Raw genomic sequence first — 16,048 nt, 5'->3', positions numbered from 1 at the left:
AGTGCTCAGGGCTTATTTCTGGCTCTGTGTTCAGGGAGCATTCCTGGTGGGACTAGGAAGCCAGGGATCAAACATGGGTCAGCCATGTGCAATGTAAATGCTTTACCCACTGAATTAACATTCTGCCTCTGAACCAGTTCTGGACTCCATCCATCCCCACTGTTCTCCCAGTCAGTAAGTGTTATCTCAAAGAGGAGAGGTTGGAACATAGTTGAAAGATTCTAAATTTGAGCTTCCTGTAATATCTGCGAGCTGTGTAAATGGCTTCTGAAGAATTGTCCAGCACTGTAATCTATAGTCCTAGAGTGACAGCATTCTACCCACAAACCTTTGGCACCCATCTCTATGTACTGAAGGCTTCTTACTATGAACACATGTGACTCACTGCCAAAAGTTTCTTCTGTTTGTGAGAGTACAGTCAACCTGTGCTCACAGCAAGCCAAACATGCAGGAGAGTATTAACTCTACTATCCAAAGTGGCCCTCAACCAAAATGAATGGAGAAGTCAGTAGACAAATAGCTCAGCCTCTTGGTCTGTCAGTGGGAGAATCTTGAGTCATGTTCTAGAGTCTGTCAGAAGCCTTAGCAGTGCTGCACCCAAGAACTAACAGTATTTTCCTATTCAATCATGTATCCTATATTTTTTCCTGACCTCACTTACAAACTGATCTATGTTCATTGTGTATTCACTGACCACTTCTCAAATAAATAACTTGAACTAAACAACTGCTTGAAAGTAAATTTTTGTTAGGACACCCAAAGAAGATCGAACACAATTTTTCATCATTGCAGCACTATGACTCACAACAGCCAAGCGGCAGCAGCAACTGCAAAGCCTATCAACAGATGATTGAATGAAGAACACAGTGTCTATGTGTATCCACACTACATAATACTACCCAAAAAGAAATTCTGTCATTTTAGTCGACTGAATGGTAAATTTAGGTAACATGAATGAAACTTGAGAAGACCATCTTTAGGAAATGACATCAGACAGAGAAAGAAAAATACCATATAATATTTAACTTTTATGTGGTGGACAGAGAAACCAAACAGTTGAATTGACTAAAGGAAACTAACCCAAGATTTTACACTATCAGACTAAGTTAATGGTCACTATAGGAAGACACAAGATTTGGGAAGGAGAAGGTAAATTGGGGAAAAGGGGGATCAATGGTATGGGACAGGACAGAAATTAATTTTTAGTGGTGAATTAATTCTATTGACTACATCTTTACGTTTAATGATGCATACCTGAAACTTATATAATGTAATGATACTCAAGAAAGAGTTAAAAAATACCAGGAACAATAATACCTAAAAACAACCCATAGCAACTCCATGTAAAACACCCAACACTGAGCTCAGGGTTTTCTTGGTGTAGCAGTAGTCATACTAAACAAATAAGCCACATCTATATTCATCTTGAATATAGATTATTTAAAAAATAATTAAAAAGCTATATTAAATTAAATATGCATTCTTTGAAAAACTTAAAGGATTTCATGGATACTTAGAAAGCCACATTTAATATACTTTTATATACATATTATACATTAATATAATCACTGTCACTGTCACTGTCCTCCCACTGTTCATCGATTTGCTCAAGCAGCCCCAGTAAAGTCTCCACTGTGACAATTGTTACTGTGCTTTGCATATCGAACACATCATGGGTAGCTTGCCAGGCTTTGCTGTCTGGGTGAGATACTCTTGGTAGCTTGCTGGGTACTCCGAGAGGGGCAGAGGAATCGAACTCAGGTCGGCCATGTTGGTTGCTTGCAAGGCAAATGCCCCACCCGCTGTGCTATTGCTCCAGCCCATTAATATAATATGTATATGCATATGAAGAAAAGTATATGCCTTAGATGCAAGGTATAGGTTTGGAGCTGGAGGAGGTGGGCAGGAGAGAACTTGGGGACATTAATAGCAGGAAATGTGCACTGGTGAAGAGATGGGTGTTGGAACATGTGAAGAGATGGGTGTTGGAACATCGTAGGCCTTAGACTTAGTAATGAATAGCTTTGCAACTGTGTAACTCATGGTGATTTCAATAAAAAAATTAAAGAAAAAAAAGAAAACCACATTTATATTCATCTTGAATTATATTCATCATGACTAAAAAAAGGGAAGACACGTACTTATAAAAGGCTTGGTTTTCTACACCACATTTCCAAAGGTGTTTGCAGGCAGCTGGTGTCGAAGTGTGGAATGCCAATATGGCTTTTTTCTAATAAGAGAAAAAGAAAGAAAGTGAATGTTAAACACAGTTTATGTCATTCATGTTTTTCTTTCAGGTATCCTTCTTCCTACCAAATAGACTTGAAGTAATTTCTGCATCACTGTAGTGTGAAAAATGTGGTTGACATACAATTCTATACTGACTCACCCTTCATAGCCATCATGAATCTGCCAAGGCCCTATTTCTCATAAAAAAGCTTCCTGACAACTCTTAGCTTACCAGGCCCTGTCCATCTCATAATCAGATCTGAATTTGTTCAAAACCATATTTGTCATTCTTGAATAACTAGTGACTAAAATAAAAATTAGGGTTAAGAAATGGAAAACATAAAAAAATTTAAAAAATAAATAGCAGTACTCCTACATTAAAAAAAAAAGAGAGAAAAGAAAAAAGAAAAGAAATGGAAAAACTTCCAGACCACCTTCTGAGTCTCAAAGTTCTATGGGGGCAAGGAACATGGATCAGTAGCAGAGTTCCTGTCTTGCAGTTGTGAAGCCCTGGCCCCAATCACACGATCTCTAGCACCACACAAAACAATAGTTCCAGGGGTTATGGTGCTGTCTGCCTCACAGGCATTGGGAAAGGTGGGAGGAGGGGTATATTGGGGTTCTTGGTGGTGAAATGTGAGTACTGATGAAGGGAAAGTTGTTTGATCATTGTATGACTGAGACTTAAACCTGAAAGCTTTTTAACTTTTCCCACAATGATTCAATAAATAAATATAAGAAGAAAATAAATAAATAAAATTATGGAAAAAAAACAATAGTTCCGGTAAAGGCTTTATCCCCAGAGTATTCTCTGGTGAGGCTAACCTATAGAAGGTAATGCCTTAAAAATTCTTAGTACCTAAAGGATGATTATGAAACTCTGAGCAGAACTGGTTGATGGTACTCTTCACATGTTTCATAAGTCTGTATGCAAATCAAGGATGTATAGAAAGAAGTTTCATTTTATGAATATCAAGTCGTTCTGATCCATTTTTTACTCATAGTATACAGTCAACTTTTTTTCACTTATTTCATTTTTGAATGTGAAAATCTAACATTAATGTCTAAAATGCTTTCAAGATAAAATTTCTATTAGCACTAACTTCATTATCATGATCTTCAAGGATGACACCAGTAGAGGCACATTTTATTCTTGAATCACACACACAAATTCACATGCAAATCCAACAATAAGAACTGAGAAAAGTAGCATCTGACCTCCTTCTGGGTGCCAATCACATAAAATGTCTTTCCTTCAAACTTCAATTTGCAGACATCCAGCCTAAGACAAGAAAATCTTTTTGGGTGAGAGGAAAAAAAAAAGTAGCAGCTCACCAAGGTCCCTGGCTTTCCCATAGGAATCTGGCTGACTCACAAATGCCAAGCAGACTGCAATGAAACAAGATATTATCTTATCATTGGTGAAGACCTAATGAGCAGTGAAAAACTCCCAAGTGAATTATACACAATTTTCTTCCCGAGAGAGTTTTTCCAGGAATCTCAGAATTATTTATTCCAGTTTTCTTTTTTAAACAGATAAACAGGATCCTTCTTCCAAAAAGCTCTAGGAGCCCATAATTATTATGGACCCAAATGATATTAACTAGCCAGCCAACCATGTGAGGCAAGAAGAATGTAGATGGTTCTCTGAGGTTCAGTTACTGAAATTCCATGGATTCAGAAACTTTGTCCTTTTCTATTTCATAGCTTCTCTAAGAAGCAAATACACCACACTACAGAATTTTCACTTCCACTCTCTCTCTTTATTAAAAAATCCCGGGGCTGGAGCGATAGCACAGCGGGTAGGGCGTTTGCCTTGCACGCAGCCAACGTGACCGGCACAGGTTCGATTCCCAGCACCCCATATGGTCCCCTGAGCACCGCCAGGAGCAATTCCTGAGTGCATGAGCCAGGAGTAACCCCTGAGCATAGCCGGGTGTGACCCAAAAAGCAAAAAAAAAAATCTTCCATTATATTGAGATGCTTAAGATTTAGTCAATACAGTGATATTATATTTATTCTTAAACTGAGAAAAATCTGAAATGTAGAACCTAGGACTAGTAAAGAAACTCACTGGTGAGATGTTTAATGAGAGTTTTACTTTTATTTCTTTTATGTAATTCCTAGGACAATGAGTATGCCCCCAAGATTTTCCTGGGGCTAGAGAAAGAGTGAGCTCAAATTACAACTGTATTGTTTTGATTTGGAGACATACCTGGCATTACTAAAGGTTTACCCCCGGATATGCACTCAAGGATCATTCCTGGAAGAGCTCAGGGGACCACAGAAGGTGCCAGCGATCCAACCTGAGTCTGTCCTGTGGCAAGCGGGTGCCTTACCTGCTGTATTATCTCTCTGCCCTGACTTACCTCCCCACATTTACACTGTCTTAACATAGGAGGAGATTTGTCAGAGTAACAAAACTCTGGAAGTCTTTCAAAACAAATGAACAAACAAACAAACAAACACTTGAATGAGGAAGAAAATGCATTGAAGTAGCCTATATATGGCTAGGACGATAACACACCTGAGTAGTAAAGACTGAGAAAGATAGGACTACCACCAGCACGACACCAGGAACACCAAAATGTAAACTCATAAACGGCCTATAAATGTCCATCTCAACTCATCAACCTAGCCAGAAAAAATAAAGCTCCAAGAGGAGAGACTTGTACTTAACATCCACTTGAGACATGACTGGCTCTAATGGCACTCTTCCAGAGCTCAAACTACTCAAAACCCAAAGATCTAACCCCTTTAGGACCCTTAAGCCTTTTTAGTGTTAGGATAGAATGGAGGGGCACTGAAATTATCCATTCTCCCCATAATGTCAGCAGGAATCCCAAAAGAACTTATTTTGGAATAGACTAAAGGTTGTTTGGCTTTGACACTTTTTTTTGCAGGAGGTCACACAAAGAGATGCACAGGGGTTACTCCTGGCTCTGCACTCAAGAATTACTTCTGTTGGAGTCAGGGAACCATATGGGATGCTGGGAAACGAACCTGAGTTGGTTGCCTGCAAGGCAAGTACCCTACCCGCTGTGCTATTGCTCCAACCCCAACACTTCTTCTCAAACTCTTAACAGCCAATGAAGAAAACTGGACCCCATGCCACATTAAACATATGTACCATGTCATCGTTCACAGATCACACCTGTCAAATATTCTATTTATTTTGTTTCTCTCCCATCTCCTTTCCTTCCTATGAGGCTCTCAAATAGCACAGATGGCCATTTACAGCTGAGTTCACTGAAACTTGGGAACTTCAAAACTTTTTTTAAAGCAACTAAGAGTTCTTAGAACACCACTTTTGGAAGGAGAGAACAAGTTAGCAGATATAGGAGTATACAGTATTGATTAAATGAGTAAAAAAGGTGATGCTAAAGGAGATCAGGATAATATTTAGAGAAACAAAGGGATCTTATAGAAACATATTTATAAAAAAATAATAAATATAAAAACCAAACGGTGACAGTGAGGTGTATGTTAACTGATGCTGATCCAGTAGGGGAAAGTTTGAAAGAAAGAAGGTGTCAGAGGAGAATCCTAAGAAATAGGAAGACTTGATAAAAGAGGTACTGGAGAAAATCCTGATGCAACTGAACCATGAATCTGAGTTACAGACAAGTGCAAGAGAGTTTTTCCAGCTCTGAGCTAAGGATGCCACTGATCCATCAGCAAGAACTTTAGACACAAGGCTCAGATAAACAGAATTAGCCCACCACCTCCTGTGACATGATAGAAAAATGTGTCAAGGACTATCAGAGGAGAAACAATCAAACTGCTGGTACAAACAAGCCTGATTTCCTGGTCCATCCCACCAACATCCTTTTATTTTCTTTTAAATATATTTTGACTGATTGCAGTTCTGTGATTTACAGTACTGTAATTAATGACTTTGCGCACATATAATGCCTCCTACTTCTTTATGGATACAACCTAGACTTGATTCTTCCTCAAGATCCTATGTTCAAACAGATGATGCTCTGCCTCACTACAAGGAGCCAGGTCTTCATTTGTCCCACCCTGCCATGTGGTTCTCATTCTTAAAGAGTTATTTAAATAATCATGACTTATGAAGTTATTGATAACCAAGATTTGGGCATAAAATGCCCTCGTACCAATCTCATTATCAGTTCCAAATTCCCCCAGCCAGTGTCCCCAGATTCCCTCCCATTGTTCCCAGTCTAACACCCTGGAACATCTATGTCCATCCACTTATGCAAATTTCACAACACCATCTTTCCTAACAGCTGCATAGTATTCCATTGTGTAAATGCACCAGTTTCTTTTAACTAGTCATCTGTTCTCAGGCACTTGGGTTGTTTCCAAATTCTGGCTATTATGAACAGTGCTTCAATGAACATACAGGTGCAGATGTCATTTATACTGTGCTTTTTTTCTTTTGCACCCCTGGGATATAATCCTAGAAGCAGTATTGCAGAGCCTAAGTTTCTTGAAGTAACTTGCACTTTTCTCCCCTCTGGCTCACTTGTGGGCACCCCTACCCCAGTCAGAGAAGAGGTTACCCTAAGGGAAACCCCAGATCCTTTCTTTCTGGAGGATCCTGAGCTTAGGACATGCTACAAGTCTCAAAAAAACCTGAACTGGGTTTTATTTATAGATGATGAGTCCCTTTACAAGGCAAAAAAGTGGCTACTAAGCATCATACACCATGTTTTTTTTTTATTAGTGAAACACCATAACTTTCGATACACCAATGTTTTCTAAAAGTAAAAATTCAAAGGCAAAGAAAGAAAAACAAGAGTAAGAAAAATAATCTGCTAGTTTTCAAAGAAATACTCACCATTTTATCAAGTGGATTCTCTTATTTCCCTGAAAAACCACAAAACCTGCAGCAGTAAACCCTAAAAATGTGGTTGTGCCTGTTGAATCCTGAAAAATATAGAGAAAACAACTGATTAGGATTGAGAAAAAGAAATCATATGACAAAGAGTTCTCCTCTTACAAGGGGTTAATTTCAGGTTACTTCCAATGACTAATTCTATACAGTGTTTGGAGATAGAACTTATAAAGACAGAACTTCAAATATCTGGGTGAGGTCCAGGAACAAGTAACTTTTACCTCTGAAGAACAAACCTATTGTGCCAGGAAGCTCCTAGAAAAATTTAGATTAGTCCCAAACTACTGTCTACTCTTCAGTGTCTTCTGAAGTCACCTGAGTTCTCAGGCCTGCTCTGTAATGTGGACAAACTCATCTTGGTCATAGACAGCACTAAAACCAAAGCCCAAGCATATAGTCCACCTTGATGCAATCCTACAAAGGTTTCTGGAAATTATATCCAAAAATATCTACCTTTATTTAGCTTCAACCAGGAAAATTAAGCATGCTAAAGATGTTAAGTGAAAACAAAGGAACAACACAGCAAAATCAAGACAGTTTCCAAGTAATAAGTAAAACAAACAGAGAGGCTCAGTTTGTGGATAAAATCTAATTAAATGAAAAAATCTGATTTATATCTATATAAAGAAAGGGGCATCTGGCAAATATTACAAAATAATTGTGCGAGTGGAGCAAGATATTCATATCAGGACCGTTGGCTCTAGCAGAGCTACATAGTGGAATCATCAGGGAAACCTGTGTTCCAGCCCACACATGCTGATGAATTGGGAAGTAGGAAGTTTTGAAGGTCCCCTGGTGTCTCAAATGAGCAGCTGAGCTCAGAGCTCCTACTAGCTAGTTGGCAGAACCACATTCAATAGGCTGGTTCAGTCTGCATAAGCAAAAACACTCTAGTATGATTTAAAAACTTATCTTTAGGAACATGACTGACATAAGGGCTTATGTCATAGTTTGAGATTCATGGCAATGTCTGTTTGAGGCAGTTTAAGATAAAGAAAGGAGACTGTTGTTTTTAACATTCATGTTTGCAAGTGTGTGCAAGAGTATCACGGTGTGGGTCTATTAGAACAGTCGATTCCTCAAGTTCACCCCCAATGATTGTGATTCAGCAATTTAGGGTGGTAGCTCATGTGTTTATCATATACACGATTCGGGTTTCACCTAAGAAAGGGTCTGCCAGGGCCATACCCAGCAGTTTTTGGGGGGTCATGTTGTGCTGGGAGTTGAATATAGAGCATAACAAGCATGCATTTTTTTGAATGTTTTGAATGTTACTGCATTTTGGCAACAACCTTTTAAATAAATCTGTTAGGATCTTATACTGTCCAGCTTAAAAAATTACCCACTTGATGAATGTATCCATGTATGTGTACCTAGAAAAATGTGGCTGCTACATAGTCATCAGCACAAAATTTGAGAACGCCAAAGAAAATCAATAGTCCAAACATGCGACTATAGCCAATCTGGTCCCTTTCAGTCAGATGTGATAGGTAAGGCTGTTAGGAGGGTTAGGCCAGACCCACACATTACTTCTGTGTCCTTGGAGCAAAATATCAGTACATGCCAACCTTGCACGGGTGAGGATCCACTCCATAGGTTTCCAGAGTGTGAGCTTTCAGGAGTAAATTAAATTCAGCAACCGGGGGGCTCTGGCCTCTAAAATCACACAAGAAAAGTTTAGAGAATTAATATGGAAAATAATAGAAACATAGAGTTTCTTCATTCAGCAAAATGTAAGAGCCTAAATGAAAATGAGAGCTCCTATAAATGGTAACAACTAAGACTGAACATTATTTCTCATTGCAAGGTGCCCTCTGCTGAGGAATCTGAGCTCAAGTTCCCTGGCTAATTGTTCCATAACAAACCTACTCTAAGAACTCCAGTGGCCTACACAGTTAAACAGGGTTATCAAGTTACCAGTAAGCAGGTCTTTGCAAATTTGATTTTATTATGAAATAAAATCATCATCTTTCTTTTCTAATTAACTGAAAAAAAAATACTCAAGAGTAAATAACATTCCCTTTTGCCCAGGCTAGAAAATGGACAATCCTGTAACCACATCAACAAGCCTAAACAAAGCCATCTTGGTAAGAATCATCAACCATTCCATTGTAAAGCCTTGGATTTTGAAAAGAAATCTCAGCTATTAATGCCAGCACTGTTCTCCAGGTGGTAAACAAGTTCTTGGCCTCAGAATACGGATGGGGGCAGGGTGGGGTAGATGCTACAAATATAGAAGATGTTTAACAGCCCCTTTGGATCTAAGTTCCAAAACTAGGATTGTGCAGATTTTCAAAGACTCTGCTTTGACTTATATTAATATTTCACATATGTCTTCAGAATTGGAAGCATTTTCCCGGAATAAATAATCCTAACAAAAAAGAGCAGTTTACTAAGGAAGATAATAGGAATTAATTTTTATTTTAAAATGTAAAAAATGTTGCAGTATTAACTCTATTTCTACCCAAAAACTTCTCTAAAATGTATCCCCTACAAGAGTTGAGAGCCATCATGCCTCTAAAGCAAAATAGTATAGGGGCAGAGTAATAGCACAGTGGTATAACATTTACCTTGAAGGCAGATGAGCTGGGTTAGATCCCTGCTATCCCTGAGCTTGCCAGGAGTGATTTCTGAGTCTACAGCCAGGAGTAAGCCCTGAAAATACTGGGTGCATCTCCTTTTCCCAAAATAAATAAAAACAGTATCTTATCTACTTTCTCCCCAAACTTTCCAAGACTTTATACTATAGTATAACTTTATCCTTTAAACTAAACATACTGGACATTTATTCTGAAGTGTCTGAGGTATATCCGTTTACACAACACTGTGTAAAAAGTACTATGGGAACATTTTTTTAAAAAATTTTTATTAGTGAGACACCATGAGGTACCGTTGCAGACTTACAGATTTTTGTACCTGGGTTTCAGTTATACAATGATCAAGTACCCATCCCTCCACCAGTGCCCATTTTCCACCACCACAGGTCCCAGTATCCCTCCCACTCCCCATTTCCCCATCCCACCCTGCCTCTTTGGCAGGGCATTCCCTTTTGTTCTCTCTCTCCTTTTGGGTACTGTAGTTTGCAAAAGAGGCATTGAGTGGCAATCATGTTCAGTCTATAGTCTACTTTCAGCATGCTTCTCCCATCCTGGGAGGGTACTCCCAACACCCTTTATTTGGTGCTCCTTTCTCTCTCTGAGCTATCTTTTCCCCTAGCATGTGTGGCTGGCCTCCAAGCCATGGAGCAAAATTCCTGGTACTAATCTCAGCCACTCTTGGGTGTTAGTCTCCTATTTTGTTACTTTATGTTGGGAACATTTTTACAATTACTTTTAATACTCACCTCTTTCTTAGAAAACCTTTTTCTTTTACAGGTTGCTTCCTTACCAGCTCCCCCCTCCTTTCCAACCACTCTCTCATCTCTTTCTTGAGGGATTCTATTTAGCAAATTTTATTGTATTCACCTTCCTTGTATTGCCTTTGTTTCATTATTCCAAGGGGGCAAGGAACACCCAGTCATCCCCAGGACTTACTTTTGGCTCTGTACTCTGGGTCATTATTCATGGACTTCTATACCTAACACTAGTCCTTCCTAATTTCACTTTCTAATACTCTTAGTGTTATCACTGATTTGTTATACTTGCTGATATATTTTATTAGCCTTCACTTATAATCTGCCATAATCCCTTTTGTAGACTGAAAGCTCAGCTCCAACCCCTCAGCATCTGTGCTGCATAGGTGTTATTTCAACTATTATTTAAATAAACATATATGTATCCTTTCACATAGTATACATTTTTGCAATGGTTGAAAGAGAAAAAAAGCCTCCTAGATTTCTAATAAAAGGAAAAAGTTAATTGCTATGTAGTCTAAAAGTACCATACAGAATAGCTCAGGAATATAATATATATGCTTATATATGTAGGATAACATTGTTTTGTCCTTCCTGCATAGTCTCAGGTAGTTTAGGTTTATTGGGTTGCTCCCATCACAGTACTCCCATTCCTATGTGTTTATTTGTAAACTTTTTTGTGCTCTGTTGACTTGTACATATTGTTTAATCTCTTCTCCTTAAGTCATTTGCATAGTTTATTCAGAGCAATGTCCTTTTTGTATGGACACAAGACAGTAAATGCTATGCTTTTGTAACTTGGGAGTTCATTGACTCTCAGTGATATATATTTTTTTAATTTTATTGAATCACTCTGAGATGGTTACAAGCTTTCATGTTTGGGTTACAATCACACAATGATCAAACACCTGTCCCTCCACCAGTGCACATTCCTCACCACCAATATTCCCAGTATATCCCCCTACCCCCCTTTTCCCACCCTCCCCCTGCCTCCATGGCAGACAATATTCCCCATACTCTCTCTATACTTTGCGGCATTATGGTTTGCAATACAGACACTGAGAGGTTATTGTGTTTGGTCCTTTATCTACTTTCTACACACACCTCCCATCCCAACCAGTTCCTCAAGTCATTATTTTCTTAGTGATCCCTTCTGTATTCCAGCTGCTTTCTCCCATTTGCTCATGAGGGAGGCTTCCAGCTATGGAGCAATCTTTCTGCCCCATGTATCTACTATCCTTAGGAGTAAGCGTCATGTTGTGTTGTTTTATACTCCACAAATGAGTGTGGTCTTTCTATGTCTGTCCCTCTCTTTCTGACTCGTTTCACTTAGCATGATACTCTCCATGTTTATCCATTTATAAGCAAATTTCATAGCCATCAGGGAGATACACATCAAAACAAGAATGAGATATCATCTCACACTGCAGAGACTGGCACACATTCAAAAGAACAAAAGCAACCAGTGCTGGACCAGTTGTGGGGGAGAAGGGATGCTCTTTCACTGTTGGTGGGAATGCCCACTAGTCTAGCCTTTCTGGAGAAACAATATGGACGATCCTTCAAAAGCTAGAAATTGAGCTTCCATATGACCCTGTAATACCACTTCTGGGAATATATCCCAAGGATGCAAAAAAGCACAGTAGAAATGAAATCAGTACCTATATGTTCACTGCAGCACTGTTCACAATAGCCAAAATCTGGAAACAACCCAAGTGCCCTAGAACAGATGACTGGTTAAAGAAACGTTGGCACATCTGCACAATGGAATGCTATGCAGCTGTTAGGAAAGATGAAGTCTCAGTGATATTTTCCTCCTGTTCTCTTGACCTAAGCCTCAGATGCCCTTACTTCCTAGGGCCCCCAAAAGCAGGGTCCTGATGAGGGACTGGATGGAACCAGGGTAAGCTATGTGCCACCCTGGGATTGAGATAGGCCTGGCGAAAGTGCCTAATGCTTAACTATAAGTTAAGAGCTTGGTCATGGACAAATGCTGTCATGATCCAAAAAGCAATAACTAGATTCGGACCCTGCTAGGGTTAGGAAAGATTAGTCTGGCCTGAGCTCTGTAGTGTAAGTCTATGGCAAGATGTTCCCAGGAGAGCTGCCCTACAAGCCTCAATGTATCTCTTACTGTGTCCATACAAAAATAACTAATATTAAGATGTTGATAGAGTTATTGGCTGAGGAAAGGAGAAAATCACCTTAGGAGGTATTTTGTCCTTGGACAATCAGGAAGGACTTTGGACCCCTACGTGATATTTCTGCTCTTGAACCTGGCAGTCAGGAAGGGCTTTCTTATGTTGATTTTGCTACCTGATTGGGTGCAGTGTCACCTCAGTGTGGTGAGTTGGAGAGAAAAGAGAGTTGGAGAGAGGAGAGAGAGAGCAAGGCGGCAAGATGGAGTGCCCAGAGACTAACAAGGCGGGCAGAGGGAGAAGAATGTAGAAGAAAGAGGAGCAGGCACATGGAGCTAGAGAGTCCATGCTGTGAGATGAAGCATGAAGAGATAAGCAGGAGAGACAGGAGGAGATGGGAATGAGAAGCAGTGGGAGACGAGAATGGGAGGCTCAGGAGACTGGGGCAGGCGCACGGGGGGAATGGAATAAACGGCAATAATAAATCAACCAACTGGTTTGGTGATCGTTTCTTTCTGTTTGCCCCATGACCTGGGCTGCCCCGCCTGGGGGAGCAGCCCCGGGCCCACCCCGATGCAGGTGGTTTGGGGGAGAGCCATTGGGCCTGTCCCTTGCCTCCCGGTTTTATAACTTGACTTTCTAACTGGCTTATGATAATTAACTCAACAATTTACCATCTACATTGTTTATACTGGGGCTGGAGCGATAGCACAGCAGGTAGGTCATTTGCCTTGCACGCGGCCAACCAAGCTGACCCATGTTCAATTCCACCGCCACTCTCAGAGAGCCCAGCAAGCTATCAAGAGTATCTCATCCGCACGGCAAAGCCTGGCAAGCTACCTGTGATGTATTTGATATGCCAAACACAGTAACAACAAGTCTCACAATGGAGACGTTACTGGGCCCGCTAGGGCAGATCGATGAACAACGGGAGGACAGTGCTATGTTGCTACAGTGCTAATGTGGCTGCAAATTCAATCCCATGGAGAGAGAAGATAAACTGACTGATCTGGGAGAATCACCACTCTAAGAGAAAATAATTCTGCTGTTTAGCTCTGGTTGAGTGGGGTCATATCAGGGTCAGATCCTAAGGCACCATATGACCAGCTGCAAGTAAATATGGGTCTTTATGTCTATTAATTCTAGTTTTAAAAACAGTTATTTGACCCAAAGAACATGTTTCTGCATCAGACTAGACAAGGACAGTTATTTTATAATCCCTTTTGTGGACATATAATCGCTGTTGTGGAGTATGTCAAGTTTATTTGCATTTCACTAGTTACATCCTGACAGTCAAAGGATCTGCATACTAGTTGTAGCTTTCAGTGATTAATAAAACTTATTAGGAGGCAAATTACTTGTTAATAAATACTTCTTAGATAAAATCTCCTGAAATGGGAATCCGGAAGATAGTTAAAAGTCACCAAAGCATGTGCCAGACTCAAGTTTGAATCCAGCAATACATGGCCCCCTCAAAACATTTTAAAATATGAGCTCAGGGGTAAGGTACATGGCAAACAAAATCCCAGGCGGGGTGAAGCACTGAAGACTGCTGAGTTAGACCATTCAAGGCCACTAGGGCTCCTGACATACAATTGCTCTTCAACAAATACTTGCTGCAAGAACGGGTAGATGCATAATACATGATACATGATACATGATACAGGTGAATCATGAATAAGTAGATGAATAAATGGATGAATGCATGGATGGATGGCTAAATACACTGTAATAGTTTCATCAAATATTGCAAGAAAGGCCTCAGGCACTGTGAATAATTTAAAATTACAAGGATGATCAAGAAATCATTAATGATTGTCTCCAGCTTTCAATACAAATCCTTACTCTCCAAAGACATTTTGTATTTTAATGACATTGATTTTTCTGCATTTGACCATTTTAGTGATATTTCATCTGTATCAGAATATTGGTGGCTCTGGTGTACATATCATTTGATTCTGGTTCAATCCTGCCTAGAAATGTCCCTGACAGCAAGTCACATAAGGCAAGGATTTAGTTTTTACAGTAGGGGGGGGAATTCAATATTAATTCATTACATCTTCCTACTTGTGATTTTACAAAACCAACAACATAGTATAAAAATTAAACTTGAGACTCTGGAGAGAAAAGAGCCTCTAGGATTTTGGAAAGAGACTTGAAACAGAAAGGAGGTTTAGAGTAGGGAGCAAAGATAACAAAGTGAAAGTGCCTCTCAAGTTTGATGTGACATAATCTGACATGAAGCTGAAGAATTAGTACATGATTCAAAAAAGAATGTTCTACGTTTTAGCTCAGAACTTGTCTTCCATGTGGCTGACTCCAGTTTGCCCTCCAACATGGCCTTCTAAGCATAGACAGGAGAGAGTAAGCCTTGAGCACTTCCAGGTGTGGTCCCCAAAACAAAAAAACAATAATCTGACATTTTCCCTCTTATATTTATGTAAGTACTTGTTTCAAAATGACACAAAAAATATTTCCTATGGGGGCCCTTGTAATAAATTGATCAGAAGCACAGGTAGAAATATCTACTAAAGCAGGACACACAGATATTCTTGTTCATTTGCTTTGGTTTTGGGGCAATACTTCGTGATGTTCAGGGACTACTCCTGGTATAATGCACTTAGGAATCACTCTTAGCATTGCTCAGGGGACCATTGGGGATGCCAGAGATGAAAATTGCGTTGGCAATATGCTAGGTAAGCCCCCTACTTGGTATGCTCCCTCCAGACCCAGGACACAGAACTTTTTGAAAACATAAATCTTGCCAAGAAATCATAGCACATGATTTACAGGAACATGATTTTGAGAAACAAAAGATATAATAATTTTGTTTTATACACACATAGTGTCATTATTCCAACAAAAGTTTAGATCACTGTGGTAGTGGACAATTGATTATTGTTCTGCATTTAAAAGAAAGTACTATATTTTATCAATAGAACTTCACTACCAAATGAGCCTTTTGAATATTTAAAATCCAATGACCAGTGACTGAAGTAAACCTGTTCTATTAAGAAACTCGATGATACATCTACATAATGGAATACTATGCAGCGGTCAGGAGAGATAAAGTCATGAACTTTGCTTATAAATGGATAGACACGGAGAGTATCATGCTAAGTGAAATGAGTCAGAAAGAGAGGAACAAACATAGAAGGACTGCACTCATTTGTGGAGTATAAAACAACATAACATGAGGCTGACACCTAAGGACAGTAAATACATGGGACAGATAGATTGCTCCATAGCTGGAAGCCTGCCTCATGAGCAAAGGGGAGAAGGCAGCTGGAATAGAGAAGAGATCACTAAGAAAAAGATGGCTGAAGGAATCGGGCGGGAAGGAAGATGTGTGCAGAAAGTAGATAAAGGACCAAACATGATAACCTCTCAGTGTCTGTACTGCAAACCATAATGCCCAAAAGTAGAGAGAGAGTATGGGGAATGTTGTCTGCAGGGGGAGGCTGG

The 16,048-nt window shown here is 39.6% G+C and overlaps 1 protein-coding gene across 2 annotated transcripts in view; it reads right to left on the bottom strand.

Moving 5' to 3' along the window:
• Window positions 1-16,048, bottom strand: part of FRMD3 (FERM domain containing 3) — a 299,884-nt gene that overhangs the window by 60,714 nt on the left and 223,122 nt on the right. For both annotated transcript variants that reach the window (XM_056134756.1, XM_056134757.1), the window contains exons 7-10: window positions 8,662-8,749; window positions 7,037-7,125; window positions 3,448-3,511; window positions 2,142-2,230 (exon numbers count right to left, since the gene is read on the bottom strand). In XM_056134756.1, coding sequence (XP_055990731.1) covers window positions 2,142-2,230; window positions 3,448-3,511; window positions 7,037-7,125; window positions 8,662-8,749 — 330 coding nt within the window. The remainder of the gene's footprint in view (window positions 1-2,141; window positions 2,231-3,447; window positions 3,512-7,036; window positions 7,126-8,661; window positions 8,750-16,048) is intronic.

This window comes from Sorex fumeus, unplaced genomic scaffold, assembly GCF_029834395.1.
Source record: "Sorex fumeus unplaced genomic scaffold, SorFum_2.1 ptg000106l, whole genome shotgun sequence".
NCBI lineage: Eukaryota > Metazoa > Chordata > Mammalia > Eulipotyphla > Soricidae > Sorex > Sorex fumeus.
Note: the sequence above shows the minus strand (reverse complement) of the source record. Positions and strands in the feature narration are given on the sequence as shown.